Raw genomic sequence first — 18,325 nt, 5'->3', positions numbered from 1 at the left:
AAGATCTTTTTTTGGGTAAGAGTTAATTTAGAGCATTTATTATACTTTGAGATTACTACATTTTTCAATCACAAAAAAAAATATATAAAAAAAACCTAGGGGTGTGATGAGTATTATGTGTGGTAAAATTATTTTTCATCACACTCCTAGGTTTTTTTTGTGATTGAAAAATGTAGTAATCTCAAAGTATAATAAATACTCTAAATTAACCCTTACCTAAAAAATAGAAGAGTTTCTGAGCACACGCCTGAGCGCGTGCTCAGAGGCTAGTTTGATTAATAAAAGTATTTTAATTTAAAATAACACATGACGGCTTTTAATTTTTTTTTAAAGCCGTCATGTGTTTTTAAAAAAAATTAAATATCAACATGTGTCGATGTGAGATTAGCCCTTAAGTATTCTTTATAATTTTTATTTAGAAACACTTGAAATATTTCTATTGGTCTCTAAACAACAACAATAAGGCCCACTAAATAGTACGTGGCTTCTTGTAATTATTTGCAAAATTTCTACTTTCTACACCCCTCCCCCCCCCCCCCCCCCCCCAATACACCATCCCCTCTGCTTTCCTATACTCTTCCCCATCGTAACACGTTGTTAAATTTGGGATATCATGATAAAACATTTGAAGTTTGAATAAAGAAAAATAAAATACCATTTTTTCGCAGTAGAATATTCCTATTTGTTTGTTTGTTGTATGCGCACTTACATTTGTGAGCGTGACGGAGAGAATGCTTACGCTAATGATGAATACTTGTAAATTTTATTGGTATTATATTGCACATTATAATAGTGAATAGGTTCTCCAAAGCAAAACCCTATTCTATCATGTAAACAAATATAATATTAGAGAGGAATTGACTTTCCAAAGTAATCTCAATTCCAGAGAATAAGTTTGCCATGATGTGGTGGGACGCGGCCCCCCGCAGCATGAAAGAAAGAAGCTTATTAGATGCGTGTGCTTATTCTTATCCTCAAATTCCAACTTTGATTTTCTTTCACTTTTCCAGTGGAAAATAACCAATCAAACCAGTGAACTAATTGGCTGTCCTATTTGCAATTTGTCAAAAATGCACTAAAAGAATTTTTTTTTTTCCAGTAATGCACTTGCTATTGTGCGCTCATGATTCAGGCTCTTGTTAGCCCATCCAAAAGAAAACGTCGGTGAAAAAAGCAGCAGCTACCTATAAGGACTGGCCATGTCGGATTTGAGCAAATTCCCATTTGGCAAATCAATTCCCGGTACTTTTGAAGAGTGGGCATCTTTAGCTTTGCGCATCATCATTGAGCACTCCTATCCAACAGAGATTCCCATTAATTATGAGCAATGCTAACACCATAATATTTTACACGATTTTTATCAAAACTTGCCACATTGCAAATTATGAACAATAGTGGAGAAAAAAATTTTGAGTCCAAGTATTGCGACAAAAGTTATGTAAAATGTTGTGAACTCATTAATTATACATGAGCTGAGTTAACTTTTTGGGCCTCTCTTACTGGCCTGTACTAGACTCCAACTATAGAACATGACATTTGGCAAGTTGTGGGACCAAGTGTGCGTTGGCAAATGTTTATTTGTTTTATGGTTTTCCCTTCTTCTTCTTCTTCTTCTACTTCTTTTTTTTTTTTTTTTTTGTCTCAATTGTCTTTTTATTTTTTTGGTAAATAATCTAACTTTTAATTTTTTTTTTTGTATTAATAAATTCACCTTTAGTTTTTTGTCACGCATTTAACATAAAATTTATCAAAATTTATATATTTTAATAAATACTATGTAAATAAGTTACTGAAAATAAACAATTTTCAAACTAACGACAAGTGAAATAGAAAAAATTATATGTAGAATCCACTAATTATACAGTCAACAACAATAGAGCATGAGCAATACCAATTTATTTAGTAATTTGAGATAATTCTAGTCTCAACACTGAAAAGCTGAGAGAATTTTCTTGACTTGAAATAATATCCCTTAGTATTGTTCAAAAATAATTATTGTCGCATTTCTTTATATGTACACATACTATATCTATCATAAGAGGAAAGAATAAAAAAAAATTTATTTTTATAAGCAGTGGATGAAACTCTCGGATTGTTCTCTCTCCCATGACTCATCAGGGCTACAAAACCCTTAGCAGGAAAGTGTAAAAACATACATACTGAGGGTCTATTTGGGATCCGCTTATTTTACTGAAATTGAAAACTTTTTACTGAAAATACTGTAGATAAATGTAAAAGTTAACTGAAAAAGTACAGTAAGACTTATGAATAGTACCAAAAAATGCAGTGAAACCATGAATAGTAGCAAAAATAAGCTGAATAGTAAAATAAGTTGGCAAAAATAATCTTTACTAAATGGACACCGAGTATTGAAACAATATTATCTTTATTTCCAAAATAACCCCCCCCCCCCCCCCCAACCAAAAAAAAAAAGGTTCTAGTAAGATGTTGCTTCCATAAGGGGTAGCATAATCATTTTTATGAGTTTTTCTTTCTTTTTTTTCCTATTTCAGTCAGCAACTAGTAGTATTATTAGTAGGAGTATAGAATTTTAGCGGCTTCCACCCAAGTGAGGAAAGTGTATATAGACTGAAGGAATATGATCTACTCTGCCTAAAAATAAAAAAAATAAAAAACTAACAAACAAAGGAAGATGATCTTTATCTTGACCTCAAGGTGATGCGTATGCTTGCACTAGGAGGTTCAAAAATATAATTGGCTCATCAAAATGATCCAACTTGGATTCAACTTCAGTGATAGGTCATCTGTGCACTCTCTCCCTCACCCTAAAAAGATCCCCAAAATTGTGGACTAATAGAAATTCAACCAAATTAAAACTCTAAACTTTTTGACAAAAAAAAGAAAGAAAAAAAAAAGTGAGAATCATCGACAATCACTTGATTCACTTCCCATAATCATTGGCAGGGAGAGGGGGGGGGGTGGGGTGTGTGTTGTGTGGTAACTGCTCTTGGCTTTTCAAAATTTCCCCTTCTTCTAAAGTTCTTAAACAGAAATCTTAACAAAGCTTTCATTAATCTCCAAACAACACTTCTTAGAAGCAATATTTCGAATTTTGTTTGAGTACCATTTCATATACTATCAGATAATTTAAGGATGTCAAACAATATTTCATAAAATATTAATACATAAAAGTATAGTTTGAAAGGCCAAAATTTAGTTGGAATTTAACAAGAATGACCGGTACAAAAAATTGTACTAAAATCGAATATGAGGTATTATTGTATTGGTTTACATACTGAAATAGAAAACTCTCCCATCAAATAAAAAAATAGAAAATTCTTGACATACAATACAAAACGAAATTCAAAACTTTGCTTAGACTTCATACATGGGTAAGGAAATTAATACCTTTTTTTGCCAATACATTTCTCCTTTAAAATCATTAATACGACTCACTTTCATAAGAACTCCAACCTTGCTTTGAGAATACTGATTATGCTTGGCCTTTCTTTTTTCCACATAATGAATATATGGGCATTTTAGGTAGACTGCAATAAGTCGTTGGTCGAAGGTTTAGAGGTCCAATGATCAAATTTGCTCAAGCCCATTGAAATCAGTCTACATACATGTCAAGTACATCCAAGATAAAGTATTTCATGACAATCACATGGAGCTTCCTTCTCATATTTATTAGACTTTCTACATACTTATGAAACTCATATATTGTGAGATGCATATTTTATAAGACAGTCTTATGAGATAAGTTTTCCACATCCAGACTTAACTGCTTAAGTTGGAAGCACTTGGGGAAAAAATGCTAAACAAATGACACAAGGAAAACGGGAAATGTACGCCATATTAATCTTTCCTGTCTCCACCATTATCTTTCCTGAGATCCAAGCAAAAGCTAATGATAAAAGAAAAGTTTTTTGTTTCAAACAATCTGGTGCTAACAGATCAATGTCTCAGCAAAGTTGTCCTAAGTGAACGACATAGAATCTATACCATGAGAAATACCTTTGAATATGATCCCTAAATCAGACCAAACAAAATAAAGAATATGGTATCTTCTAATGCAAAAATAGTGATACCCAACTAGTATTTTGTAATAGGATGTTATTCCAAATATAGCCACTCCACCTAGTCAGGAATCTACACACCGAGCAAAAAAAATAAAAATCAACAAATTCCATACACGTGCAGACGTGCGTGTAAATAACAATCAAGAGCAGAACGCTCCAGGAAGAGAAAGTAGAGGCCCAATCCAGTGAGAAGTACAAATTTGTCCTCTATCAGTATATGTACAGAGGTCTTATCAGTGTAAAGAACTTGCACTGAAGTTATATTCTCTACATAAGTTAGTGGAGTATAAACATAAAGCTTCTTTATGCAAAGATATGCACCTCTTTCTCTCTCTCTAGCTATCACCCTCAGTACTACTGCACGAACATTGCTTTTCATCATCAAGGCTTATTACTGCTGCACCCAATGATCCCCACAATCATTCCACTTATATACTTGCTTCTCTTCCTCACTTCCTTCCTTGCAACAACCACCTTAACAGCCTCTCAACCTCCCCAGTTCTCTCCCAAATGGCTCCTCAGTCTATTACCTTCCTTTTTGGGATGGTATTACTCTTATCACTCTCTTATCTCTCTCAAGCAATCAACACTGACAAGCAGCCTCAGTTTTTCACCCTCATGAAACAGTCTGTCTCCGGGAAATCCTTGGCTGAGTGGAATGTCTCAGCTGAAGGAAAACCTTACTGCAACTTCCGTGGAGTTGGTTGTGATGATCAAGGTTATGTTATCCAGATTGATGTCACTGATTGGGGACTTTTTGGTCACTTCCCAGCAGATGCATGCTCTTACTTGCCAAAGTTGCGTGTGCTCCGTCTCGGCTACAACAGATTCATTGGCAACTTTCCTTACAGCATCGTCAACTGCTCGGTCTTAGAAGAGCTTAGCATGAATCGCCTGAATCAAACAGGACCACTCCCTGATTTCTCACCCTTGAAATTTTTAAGGATACTTGATTTGTCAGACAACCATTTTGGGGGTAACTTCCCTATCTCGGTAACTAACCTGACCAATCTTGAGGTGCTTAGCTTCAATGAAAACCCGGGCTTCAACTTATGGCAACTTCCAGAGAATATTTCAAGGCTGACAAAGCTCAAACGTATGGTCTTGTCAACATGCAAGGTGCAAGGTCTAATCCCTGCAACAATAGGAGACATGACATCCCTTGTTGATCTTGAATTGAGTGGAAATTTCCTTGTGGGTCAAATTCCAAAAGAGATTGGTTTGTTGAAGAACTTGCAACTGCTTGAGCTTTACTACAACCAACTTACTGGTTACATACCAGAGGAGATAGGAAATCTGACAGAGCTCATAGACTTGGACATGTCAGTGAATAAATTACAGGGCAAGATCCCCGAGTCCATTTGCACCCTTCCAAAGCTCCAAGTCTTGCAGCTTTACAACAACAGCCTCAGTGGAGAAATCCCAGGTGTGATTGCAAACTCAACAACCTTAACTACTTTGTCACTTTATGGCAATTTTCTGACAGGTGAAGTTCCACAAAATCTGGGACAATCATCATCGATGGTTGTTCTAGACCTGTCAGAAAACAATCTGACAGGTCCTTTGCCACCAGAGGTTTGCAAGGGAGGCCAATTGCTTTACCTTCTTTTCCTTCAAAATATGTTCTCTGGAAATTTGCCTGAAAGTTACACAAAATGCGAGTCTGTTTTAAGGTTTCGAGTCAGTAAGAACCGTTTAGAGGGGTCCATACCTGAAGGACTTCTCAGTCTTCCCCATGCTTCAATCATTGACTTGGGTGACAATAACTTCACTGGTCCCATTGCTGATACAATTGGATATCCTAGAAACTTGTCAGAACTGCTTCTGCAGGGAAACAAGATTTCGGGTGCTATACCTCCTAGTATCTCTCGAGCAACCAACCTGGTAAAAATTGATCTTAGTAATAATCTCCTGTCTGGTCCAATACCTTCTGAAATTGGCAATTTGAGAAAGCTAAATACACTGTTTTTACAAGGCAACAAGCTTTCATCTTCCATCCCAAGTTCACTTTCTTGGCTGAAATCTCTCAATGTCCTTGATCTCTCAAACAACCTTTTGACAGGAAGTATCCCAGAAAGCCTATCTGAATTGTTACCGAACTCCATCAACTTATCAAACAATAACCTTTCTGGTCCAATTCCTGTGTCTTTAGTAAAGGGAGGGTTGGTCGAGAGCTTTTCAGGCAACCCAGGTCTGTGTGTGTCAGTCAATGTCTATTCATCCGATCAAAATTTTCCCACTTGTCCACAGCCTTCCAACCGAAAGAAGCTAAACTCCATCTGGGTTATCGGAATTTCAATAGCTCTCATTGTGCTTGGAGCTGTCCTTTTCCTCAAGCGTCGATTTAGTCAACAAAGAGCTTCCATGGAACATGATGAGACCATGTCTTCTTCATTCTTCTCATATGATGTAAAAAGCTTCCATCGAATAAATTTCGACCAACGTGAGGTCATTGAAGCCATGGTTGACAAAAACATAGTGGGACAAGGAGGATCTGGGACTGTGTATAAGATTGATTTGAGTAGTGGGGACGTTATTGCAGTGAAGAGGTTGTGGAGTCGAAAAGCAAAAGACACAGCCTCAGAGGATCAGTTGTTTTTAGACAAGGAGTTGAAAACTGAGGTGGAGACTCTGGGAAGTATAAGGCACAAAAACATAGTCAAGCTGTACTGCTACTTCTCAAGTTTAGATTGCAGCCTGCTGGTTTATGAATACATGCCAAATGGTAACCTTTGGGACGCCCTTCACAAAGGGTGGATTCATTTGGATTGGCCAACTCGCCATCAGATCGCGCTAGGGATCGCACAGGGTTTGGCATACCTCCACCATGATCTGCTCCCTCCTATCATTCACAGAGACATCAAGTCCACCAATATCCTCCTAGATAGTGAGTACCAGCCAAAGGTTGCAGATTTTGGCATAGCCAAGGTTTTACAAGCAAGAGGAGGGAAGGATTCAACCACTGCAGTAATTGCTGGGACTTACGGTTACTTGGCACCAGGTAATTTTCTAAGAAACTCAAAAGGATTGCAATTTAATCGACATGAATTTTATGATGTTAAAATGTTAACGCTTTATTTTCTGTACCATGAACATACATGATTGATCATAGAGTTGTTTTTCAATTCTATTTTTAGCAGTTACAAATGTTGTTAGTCGTTTTGACTCAAGTAATCTGAAAAAATATTTGATTCCATAATATACTAAGTTGCATCGCAAGGCATATATAAATCCTATGAATACCAACTTTGTGTTGAAAATTTTCCATTTGCCACTTCTCCTTTTAATTTAATTTATTCATTTTGTCCAATTTTGTGTTGACAACTTTATCACCAAATGTTACATTTATATTTAATTTCTTTTCTCAATTTAATTGATTAATGTTTTGTGACAGAATATGCATATTCTCCAAAAGCAACAACCAAGTGTGATGTCTACAGTTTCGGAGTAGTGCTAATGGAACTGATAACGGGGAAGAAGCCAGTAGAGCCAGAGTTTGGTGAGAGCAAGAATATCACATATTGGGTCTCAAACAAAGTGGACTCCAAAGAAGGAGCTTTGGAGGTCTTAGACAATCGATTATCAGGGTCATTCAGGGACGAGATGATCCAGGTTCTTCGGATTGCCATTCGCTGTACCTACAAGTCACCAGCCCGTCGCCCAACTATGAAGGAAGTAGTTCAGTCTCTATTTGAGGCAACCCCATGCAGATTCGATTCTTGCAAGTTGTCAAATAAGACCAAAGAAACACCAAATGTCACTAAAATAAAGAACCAATTTGATTTATGATTCCATGAGGAGTTTGCAAGGTTCAAGTTGATGTAATATATCTATAGAAATATAGTCTCTCAAATTACGCTAAAGAGAGAGAGAGTGAGACTCATCATAAAGGGAAACTTGCTATGTAATTTTTAACAATAGCTTGTAGATTCTGTCTTTAATCTATATACTTCTTTTTTATTTTGTTTTCTGCTTTTTTAAGGATTTGAAGAAATTAATCGTAGTAACTGCTTTAAGTAACGCACAGCATCTATATTTCCAAGACCCACAACTGATATCATATCCTAGCTTTTGAGAACTTTGTTTTTTTCTCTTTATCTTTGCTTTTTTTTTCATGACACTCATCCAAAAAGAAACTCCACCAAGGGCAGATATATTGGTCAGAAATTGAAGGTTGTGATTTGCAAAGAGCATCTTTTTGCATCAAAGTAGCTAGGTCCAGATTATGAATTAAAATTAAGGCATGATTGGTATGTGGAGGCCCCGCTTCATGGAAGCTATCCATTGGAAACAAAATGGGCTTTGATTGATTGATAAGCATTTTTGTATCTATTTAAGAATTAGAGACACAGGAGAAAGCAGAGCTTTTATTCTTTGAACAACTTTTATTGTTTTTCTTTTTCCTGTTTCTTTCTTTTTGTATTGGGTTTGAATTATTTTGTTAGAATGAAGGTATATGGATGGAAAAGCACCAACCTTGTTTCACCGTAGATAGTGAGCCATGAGCCCCCACTTACAAGTTGGAACGCACTTTTTCATCAAAGGTGTTCTGAGTGAGACACTGGATTCTTTTGCTTGTCTGAAATGCATTAAGTTTATATTTCTATTAGAGCAATGTGGAGCTATAAATTTAACAACATGGCTCCCCCAAAAGTTATTTTATTTATTTTACTTTATCATTTTACAAAATAAAATAAAATAATATATCCATTACAATAAAATAATATATTTACTAAAAAGTAGTGTAAACATATGAATAAAATGATATATTTAATACAGAATAGTGTGAACACAAATTTTAATACTAATACTTTTTTTTAACCTATGAGCTACAGTGCACAACCACTTTTTGCTATGGTGCTATTGTGCCCAACCACTTTTTGCTATGCAGTAGAGCCAAATTATTTGGTTTTGACTCCATCAATATAGCCATAAATTTGTATTTGATTGTGCTAAAAATAACAATATAGTTTTTTAGCACCACCAATATTAATGCTCTATAGTTTTATGCTACTGTAATATCTTATGATGTCTACAATGCATTCCATTACAAGTGTAGTCATGACTTGGTGTAACATCTAAGTCATGGCTACAACAACGTTTTTTATTTATAAGTTCGAATACTCTGTCTGCAATGCATTTCACCTAGATATCTTACACCTAGTTTTATATATGCAGCTATAAGTTAATAACTAGGTAACATTTTAGACAACTTTTAAGCTGATCTAGTAATTGATCAACTTGCAGATATTTTTATTCGTTTAGCGAGTCCACAATGATGTCCTTCCCTTTCTTTTCTTCCTAACCATTTCTTCCGAGACTAAAAACAAAAACTCAAAAGTCCTTTAATAACAAAGTACAATATAGAGTTCAAAATTCAACAGCTAATCATGGAGTTTGTACTTTTTATTCATTCTCCATGAAGGCAACCTGTGACAGGCATATATCCTGGCAACAAGTCGTCGTGTTTCTCATCCGATTATGTAAACACGAGGGCGCACATTGCACGTGTATGTGTGTGTGACTATGTGTGTCCCAAGTCCCAACTTTGCAAGTGGTCTGCGGGGTCCCTCGGAAGAATAGATTCATGGAGGCAAATATTTCTTTTGGCTTGGTGGACAGTCCATAAACAAAAGCGAGGAATTTTGATGAAACGAATAGTTCTTGAATGAAAAGACAGGGTATCAACTCTGTCAAGGCATGACTGGCTGTAATAACAAGCTACATTTCGGGACAGATATGTCCTCCATAAGTACAGGAAGCAAAATGATCAACTACAGGGAACTCAGCACATTTAGTTTTAGTACACGTCCTGTACAATATGAATATAGTAGTATCATAAAAACCAGAACCATATTCTTCACTTTCTAAATTGTTTGCCATGATAGAAGGATCTAATGATAACTTTCACTTAAAACACCTAATCGAATCAATTAATTAAAGTAATCTATGTTTTTTTGAATTTTACCTGTTTGCACAAAAAGAAAATTCTAATCTGAATGCCATTCCCACTGCCTGAAATGACAATTTAGTAGAGTAATTTAAAGTAACTATAGGCTACACACTGACATTGGCAAACAAATTAAAGACAATGATTATGGACTCGACTAGTGAGACACAAAATAGTATATGTAAAAAAAAAATTCTATGAATGCAAGCCATTATTATTTATAAGTGTAATGAGTGTGTTCCATGGTGCCACGATAAGAAATGCACCCCTATTGGGTTGCTTTTGTTATAGATTGACAATACTGGCAAGAAGAGCCAGTAAATAGGTAATCTGTTTCTCTACCCCATAGGACAATTGATTCACTGTTCTTATAGTGCATGTGGCCTAAAATTGACATCATCAAAAATAAGAATAAATAGTTTTTTTAGCCGCACTTAAAAAAGTTGTAGATACCCTTTTAATGATTTTTCCTTTTTCAAAAGAAACATGATGCATGCGCTTCTAAAGTTGATAGAGGAGTGGGTTTAAATGGTTGAGGATGCATCGAGACAATGTTTCAAATATGTTATGTGCATTATAAAAAATAATTTTAAAAAATTCGAAAATGGGTACCGTACAATGGTGAGGCGCATTCAAAATCAAAATTACCATTAATTTGTATTAATATTTTACCTCAAATGATGATTTTATCCAAAGAATTTTTTTTTTTTTTTTTTTTTTTTGATAGGTATCCAAGGAATATTTTAATCCTTGTTAGAATCAAGAACCCTTTTTTTTTAGGAAATCAAGAATATTTTACTCCTTGTTAGAATCAAGAACCTTTGGTTGCACAATTGCAATACGAGGAGTATGGATTCTAGGTCAGCAAGCCAACTATTCCACTGCCACTGGGCCAAAAGTCCAATTCTCCCAAATACGAGGAGCCATGAATCTAGAGTGGAGCTCACTGCTTGGATTTTTAATTTATAAAACCAAGCCTATTGCCCAAAATTGACAATTTGTATTGTGAATTGAGTCGGACAAAAAATATCCTCACTGTTTGCTTATTGGATCAGTAAAGCCCAAATTTCATTTTTTTAAGTAGAGCCCAAATTGCTCAATGATACAAATTGATGGACGCTTATTGCACTCATTAGTCCGGACCGTACCTAGTGAGTAATATTTCTAACCAAGCTAAAAAAATAAAAAAACAGTAGTTTCTCAAAAAAAAAAAAAAAAATACCGGTACTAAGTTTCGGTTAGTTCAAATTGTTGAATAAAAAATATTGAGATTCAATTTTCACCTTCACCAAAAATCAATTTGTGTCTAAAAAAAATACCAATACTTCTAATTTCTTATGATTTCAAAAAATAAAAATCTAACTTCTTACTAGTGTTGCCAAGAGTGTTGTAACTCGATTAGCATTTCTTAGTGTTTTTATTAAAAATGTTTATGGCTTAGATCCCCCACATTTATTGTAACTAAAGAATTTTTTGTTTAAAAAAAAAAAAAAACCTCAGAGATCTAGGCCTGAAGATTTATTACTTACAAGTCTTAATAATAACATTAAAATGAATAATACTACATAGTGATACAACGTTACAGGATTTGCAAACAAGTTGTCCCTTAATTGTTACCAAGTAAATGAACAAAATGGTTCCTTTGGATGTTTAAGGGTTTTTTTTTTTTAATTGATAATTCGATAATTTGGAAAAATAGGATTTGAACTTTGGATGTTTAATTTGGAAATATTAGTAGATACAAACCAGCTACAGAGCTATTGGTAGGGGTATTTTGTTTATTTTGAAATTTTGGGGTATTTTAATTCCTTTGATAGTTTTATGGGTATTTCGGTCATAACGGTGTAAGATTTTAAGAAAACTTTATGTGACCCACATTTAAATGATAAATGAAAATTTATGTCTTAAGGATTTTATTTGAAAGACGTAATGATGAATAACAATTTCTAAATAACTCTCAATTGGTATAACCCCTTTTGCTAATAAACACCTTGAAGTTACAAGTTTTAAACTCCATGATGGAAGGAGTTTATGGAATAAATCTTAATTTAAAAGAGTCCCTAATTTAGCCTATATATAGAGTCTGTCTCCATTAAAATGATATATGTAAGGTAAAGGTCATAGACTAGAAAACATTTTTTATAGATACACTAACATATAATGAATCTTCTTTTTCTCTAAACACTTCAACAACTATGATTGAACGTATGTTTATGTTTGTTATTTGTTTTGACTTTCCGCTGAACTTTAAATTTATCTTACAAACGGGCCTAGTAACTGGCGCAATCATCTCCATCATGACCAAGAGTTTGGCCATGTAATTACAAATTCTCATAATTGGGGTAATGGTTGCCTATATGATACTCATCGAAGAATTCTCCATGTGTCTAATATTGTTGTCAAGCCGCAAGTGGACAATGGCAAGAAGGATGACATCTTGCAAATCAGAAAGAGCACGATTGTTTCTCAAAAAAAAGAGCACGATCCCTAGACTCGAGAATGTGATCCTCGCCCTATAAACCCAAAAGTGCTAGACATGGGGCAAACCCCAAGATTCTCACCCAGGAATGAAGTTGATGCATCTTTGCACACCACCATTATGGAAAATGAAGGAAATTGTGGGAAAAATAGTCCAACTTAGGCCCTATATAAACACCATATCATACCATTCTAAGGTATGAGAGAAAAACCCTTACAATTAATTATATTTTCTTGATATTGGGTTTCACTAAGTTTTGACTTAAATATTAAAAAAAAGTTTAGGTTGATATTATATTGGTGCCACTTTGATTGTATGCCCTTACCTTAACAAATCTTTTCATTGGGCTCTGTCTAAACAAGTAGCTCACAATAATTTATATCATCAACATTCTAAACTCATTGTGCTTAGGCTCAAGTGGTCGTACTCTTCGTTCATAGTCATATACTTGGATTATTCCTTAGGTTCACGCTAAACGAGGTTGAGAGATTTCAATATTGGCCTTTTTATTTGGCTATCCCCGCGTATTAAAAACCAAATACATTACTTTCATTTTGATAAGCAAATATACATTATAATTAAAATAAATAAATAAAAAACAAGTCTCCAAAGACAGTACAATATATTCATTTGATTAAAAAGCTTGCAGGCAAGACAATTCAAAAAATTAAGTTGAATTCAAGCTTTAGCAAATTGAACACGCTTCAACTATTGGCAAATTAAAAAAATAGAAGAGGAAAGAAAATGCGTAGAGAAGATGATTTGAAGTTCATGGCTGAGGTAAGCCAAAAGTGCCTAATAACTAGTAAGTACCCGTTGCAGGCCATAATGTTGATCACTTTGTCCTACTAAAAGGTACTTTTAACATAAAACGTAGAGAAGATGATTTGAAGTTCATGGCTGAGGTAAGTAAGTGCCTAATAACTAGTAAGTACCCGTTGCAGGCCATAATGTTTATCACTTTGTCCTACTAAAAGGTGCTTTTAACATAAAACGTAGAGAAGATGATTTGAAGTTCATGGCTGAGGTAAGTGCCTAATAACTAGTAAGTACCCGTTGCAGGCCATAATGTTTATCACTTTGTCCTACTAAAAGGTACTTTTAACATAAAACGTAGAGAAGATGATTTGAAGTTCATGGCTGAGGTAAGTCAAAAGTGCCTAATAACTAGTAAGTACCCGTTGCAGGCCATAATTTTATCACTTTGTCCTACTAAAAGGTACTTTTAACATAAAACGAAACACAGAAACTTAAACAACAAAATGATAAAAAAATTGTTGTGTATCAGTGTGTGAATGTGATGGCAGAGACTTTTTGTCATGCAACCCATGCTTTCCATTTCTAACCAGGGGTGCTTCTTTTTTAGGCCCCTGGCAGGCTGGCCCTAAATGCTGGGGATTCGGATCTTGCGCTTTCCTGACAATAATCGCAAACCCAGTTCAAAATTAAGACACAACAGCAGCAGCTTTCTAAGAGCATCCACAGCAGTGGAGTTATAATGCTATAATGCTAAAATTTAGCTCCACAAACACAAAAACCTTGCTGCAGCAGTGGAGCTAAATCTAAAAAATTTAGCTCCATTGCTACAGTGCACATCTATAAATAGATGTGCACTATTCATAACATCTAAAAAAAAATATTATTATATTAAATTTCTCTCTCTTCTTTTATTAAAAAAATATTTTTTCCTTTTTCTTTCTTTTCTCTCTCTCTCTCCGGTGTCACTTCTTTCTTCCTCTTTCTTCATCTTCCAGTCCTCCATTTTAATCAAACCAGCCTCTCTGCTCAGTCCTCCGAAGCCCAGCGCCGACCACTCCTCACTGCCCAGCGCCGATCGCCGATCGAAGTCCATCCCAGCGCCGACCACTCCTCGCTGCCCAGCGCCGATCGCCGATCGAAGCCCAGCCCAACGTCGACCACTCCTCAGCACCGATCGCTGATCGAAGCCCAGCCCAGCACCGACCACTCCTCGCTGCCCAGCGCCGATCGCCGATCGAAGCCCAACCCAGCGCCCACCTCTACCATTCACTCCTCGCTGCCCAGCGATGATACAAGTCGGCTTGTGTTTGTGTTTGTGTTTGTGGCAGTGGGCTTGTGCTTGTTGTGGTTTTTTTTTTTTTTTTTTTTTTTTTTTGGCTGTGGACTGCCGGTAGTGGTGGTGGTGGTGGTTGTGCCTGTGGTTGAGGTTGGTGGTGTAATATTTTTTTGGTAGTGAAATATATTATTTTATTGTAGTGGTTATAATATTTTATTGTGATGTTTATATTATTTTATTATGCTGAAAGCTAAAATAGATCCACTGCTGCAATATGTGTGTAGGTAAAATAGATAAAGTAACTTTTGGTGGAGCTAAATTGCTAAAAATTTAGCTCCACTGCTGTGGATGCTCTATACACACACCAAAAAATTTTAAAAAGGTCTGGCTGTCTTATTACAAAACACTTCTTAATAATAATTAAACACTTCATTTTTATTTTTTTTTAGTAAAGATTAAACACTTCATTGACTACACCCTACCTCTCCATATTTCCTTTAATGAACTATGGTTGTTACTTGTTACTATAAATAAAATAATAAAATAATTTTTTTAAAAAATTAGTAACATGTATCCTTAAAGCATACATTAGTAAACCATTTTAAAAAACTTTTTAAAAAAAACGAAAAATTAATTAACTGTTTTGATAACTTTTTCAATTTTTCATAAAATATTTCTTAAAATGAATGGTTAATATATGTCCTGGATAAAAAAATAAAAAATAAAAACTTATAGTTGTTACTACAATATTTGCTTTATAAATTTAGCTTGTGTTTACAAAACTATTTAGAGTTTGTTTGGATACCGTTTATTACTGAAAACACTGTATCAAAATAATTTTTAAATGTGTGAATAGTGTCGTGAGACCCAGTTTTAAAGAAAAATTTGCTAAATTTCATATTTGCGAGTCTCTTGAACAGTGCACGGACCTCACCAAAAAAACACAAACGCGCAAAACGTCACTCCCACCACTATCCAAAATCATACTTAGTGTATATTTTTTCAGATTTAGGTTATTTTCAATACTTTTTTAACTCGACATATCTTTTTGTTTTAAATATACAATGACAAATGGTAATGAGTCTTAATTTTCACATTTTATTTAATTTTTGAATGATGTGGCAGTTATTCATTAAAACAAAAAGATATTTCAATAAAAAAAATAAAAATAAAAAAAAGGTAATAACCAATCCCTATTTTTTCAATGTGCACGTTTGTGAGTAAATTTCATACTTGACAAAAAACACCACCAAATCAAATCATCCTCCACGTTTGGAGCAACAATTCTGTCTGCGGGGACTGGGGCTTCTTATTTGTCTTTTTGTTTGGTGGTCCCACGCGTTATGCCTGCCCATCTCACATATTTATATAAACAGCAATGGCCAATGGAGGTATTAGTTACCTGTAAATAAATTTTGTTTCTAATGAATAATATCTTCTTGTTCCTTTCCTAAAATAAAATATAAAAATTAAAAACCTAGCCGACCTACAACGACGGCTTTGAGAGTGATTAGTGATAAAAATTAAAAAGCCATAGTAGTTGGTGGCAGGTTTTGACAACTATCAAAAATTACCTCCAAAAAAAAAATTTTAATAAAAATGGACTAATCTTTCCACTCCTTCAAAAATTAATTTTGCCTTCCCTTTCCATCCAAAAATCATTGCCACATTGTGAAAAACGACCACCTCCAAAATCTTTCTAAGTCGTTCACCTACAAAGCATATCTTTAAGTTATTTTTTTAACATATGCTTTTCTATCTATCTCTCTCTCTCCAAAAGTCAATCAACAAACAATATTAAATTTTTTTCTTTTTCTTTTTCGTAGCCCTCATTGGAAAGCCACCTATACAGCAATGGTTCAATTTTTATGAAATTTGACTAGGTCATTGCGGCCCAAAATCATCTCTTAAAATCGACCACACCAACCAATGAACACTAAAAATTATCATAAGGGTAAGAGACTAAGACTTATAATCGTTTTATAAATTTTATGAATTTCAACATTTGATCTAAACTTTCATTCTCCGCGAAACATTTTGGTTATTTTTGGATTATTCATAAGATTAATAAGTTTTGGACTATTTATTGGAATTGGTATCTGTCGATGCCCACTTTGGCAATGAGACCCAATAATAGGAAGAATTCCAGCATTATGGGAGGGAATAAAGAAGAAGAATTAGCAAATTGAGAAAAAAAAACTATTAAACTCGAATGACAGGAATAATGGATCATAGATCTGTAAAATAGCAGAAGGGTCTCAAAGAAAGCAAGCAGGCCCTAAGAAGCCCAAAGAAAGAAGTAGTAAATTCATGGGCATTATGAGAAATGGAAAGCAAGCAAGAATGGACCGAAAGAACCCAAAGAAAGGAATTAAGTAAATAGGGGTTGGTGGAAAAGCCTATAAGCCCCAAAAGTAAAGGATATGGTAATTTGGGCCAAGAAAGCCCAAAAGACTTAGCAAAAACCCATGGGAATGAAGGATTGGAATGGGTCAGGGATGCCCAAGGAAATGAAATGGGCCAAGGGAGCTCGAAAGCGATGAAATGGGCCAAAGAAGTCCAAAATAGCATGAGTACAAGCCCAATGATAGTACTGGGCTGCTGGAATTAAGCAGAAGGAAAGCATACAGCAAATCCAAAAGAGATCCAGCAAGCACAAGTCAAATAATAACATGGCAGGAACAACGGGATGGCATGGCAGGAGTGTCAATTGACTTGTAAAGAGGTTAAGGGATGGATTGAAGAAGGATAGGCCCACAACCAAGCAAGACCCAGCCCAGGAAAGAAGTAAGACATATATAATGAAAGCCTAGAGACTCATCCACGCCATAAGAGGTCAAGAATGAGTAGCAAAACGTGCAGACAAGCCCTCAAGTCATGACAAACGCATGACCAACAAACAAGCCATGGACACACATGGAAATGGAGCACGCACAAGGCTCAGGCACCACTCACTTGTACCCAGCCAATTCAAGAGTGGTGGGCCATGAGTTAGAGGTAAGAGAAGGTATGTCATCCCAGCAAAACATTTCCCCTAAAAGAGCCTAAGCAAGAACCCCAAAATAAGTTTTTCCCCTTCTCCCTCTAAAAGCCTACTCTCTAGTGAAGATTAAGGAATTGGAGGAAAAGCCATCTAGATCCATTCTCTCAAAGTGGGCAATTTCTGTGGCAAGACGTCCTAGTGAGATTGCCCATATTGAAGGGTGGTTCCCTTCTTGGACTTGACTCCGTTGAGAAATCAAGCACAGCAGACTAACCATCCTTCCTTTTATTTTATTGATCAAACATTAATATTATTTCCTTTTCTTTTTATCATGGTTATTAACTCATTTTTGCTGCATTCATATCACTACACTATCTCCTCCTTTATTAAGATCATGATTTAGCTTTTCTCTTCTTTTTCTTCTTCTTCTTTTTTCATTTTTTTTTTTCTGGTTGACAGTAAACATATTCTTCTTATTATTGTCATATTACACCTGTCTACCATAATTTTTTTGTAACAGTTTCCTTCGCCATGGGCACGTGTCCAAGGTCTTAGTAAAGGGGTTCTAGCTTGTGCACAAGCTGGTTTGGGGTGTGTTACAGTCAATCCAGTCCTGACTCTCCTACCTAGAATCATTGGGTCGTAAAGTGGCAGGAGACAACCCAACCTACAGATGCAAAAAAGGCCCACCACATTATCTATATTAAGTAATTAAATGAAAATTTCAATAAAAATTAATTTAATTCACTCTAATTTTGCATTGAGTGTCACAAATTAAATTTCAAATCTATCTCATTATATTTTCATATTAACTATCCCTCTAATCTAAATTTTA

General features: G+C 35.1%; 1 protein-coding gene across 1 annotated transcript; it reads left to right on the top strand.

The window, feature by feature from the left end:
• Positions 1-4,353: 4,353 nt before the first annotated feature.
• Positions 4,354-8,006, top strand: LOC126708895 (receptor protein-tyrosine kinase CEPR1). Its single transcript, XM_050408895.1, has 2 exons — positions 4,354-7,044; positions 7,438-8,006. The coding sequence occupies exons 1-2, from the start codon at positions 4,554-4,556 to the stop codon at positions 7,830-7,832; spliced, it is 2,886 nt and encodes a 961-aa protein (XP_050264852.1). The 5' UTR covers positions 4,354-4,553; the 3' UTR covers positions 7,833-8,006.
• The last annotated feature ends 10,319 nt before the right edge of the window (positions 8,007-18,325 follow it).

The sequence above is a fragment of the Quercus robur genome, chromosome 12, assembly GCF_932294415.1.
Source record: "Quercus robur chromosome 12, dhQueRobu3.1, whole genome shotgun sequence".
Classification (NCBI taxonomy): domain Eukaryota; kingdom Viridiplantae; phylum Streptophyta; class Magnoliopsida; order Fagales; family Fagaceae; genus Quercus; species Quercus robur.
Note: the sequence above shows the minus strand (reverse complement) of the source record. Positions and strands in the feature narration are given on the sequence as shown.

Coding starts and splice junctions, on each gene's coding strand:
- LOC126708895 (XM_050408895.1), top strand. CDS start 4,554: ATGGCTCCTCAGTCTATTACCTTCCTTTTTGGGATGGTATTACTCTTA. Junction 7,045..7,437: donor TTACGGTTACTTGGCACCAG/GTAATTTTCTAA, acceptor GTTTTGTGACAG/AATATGCATATTCTCCAAAA.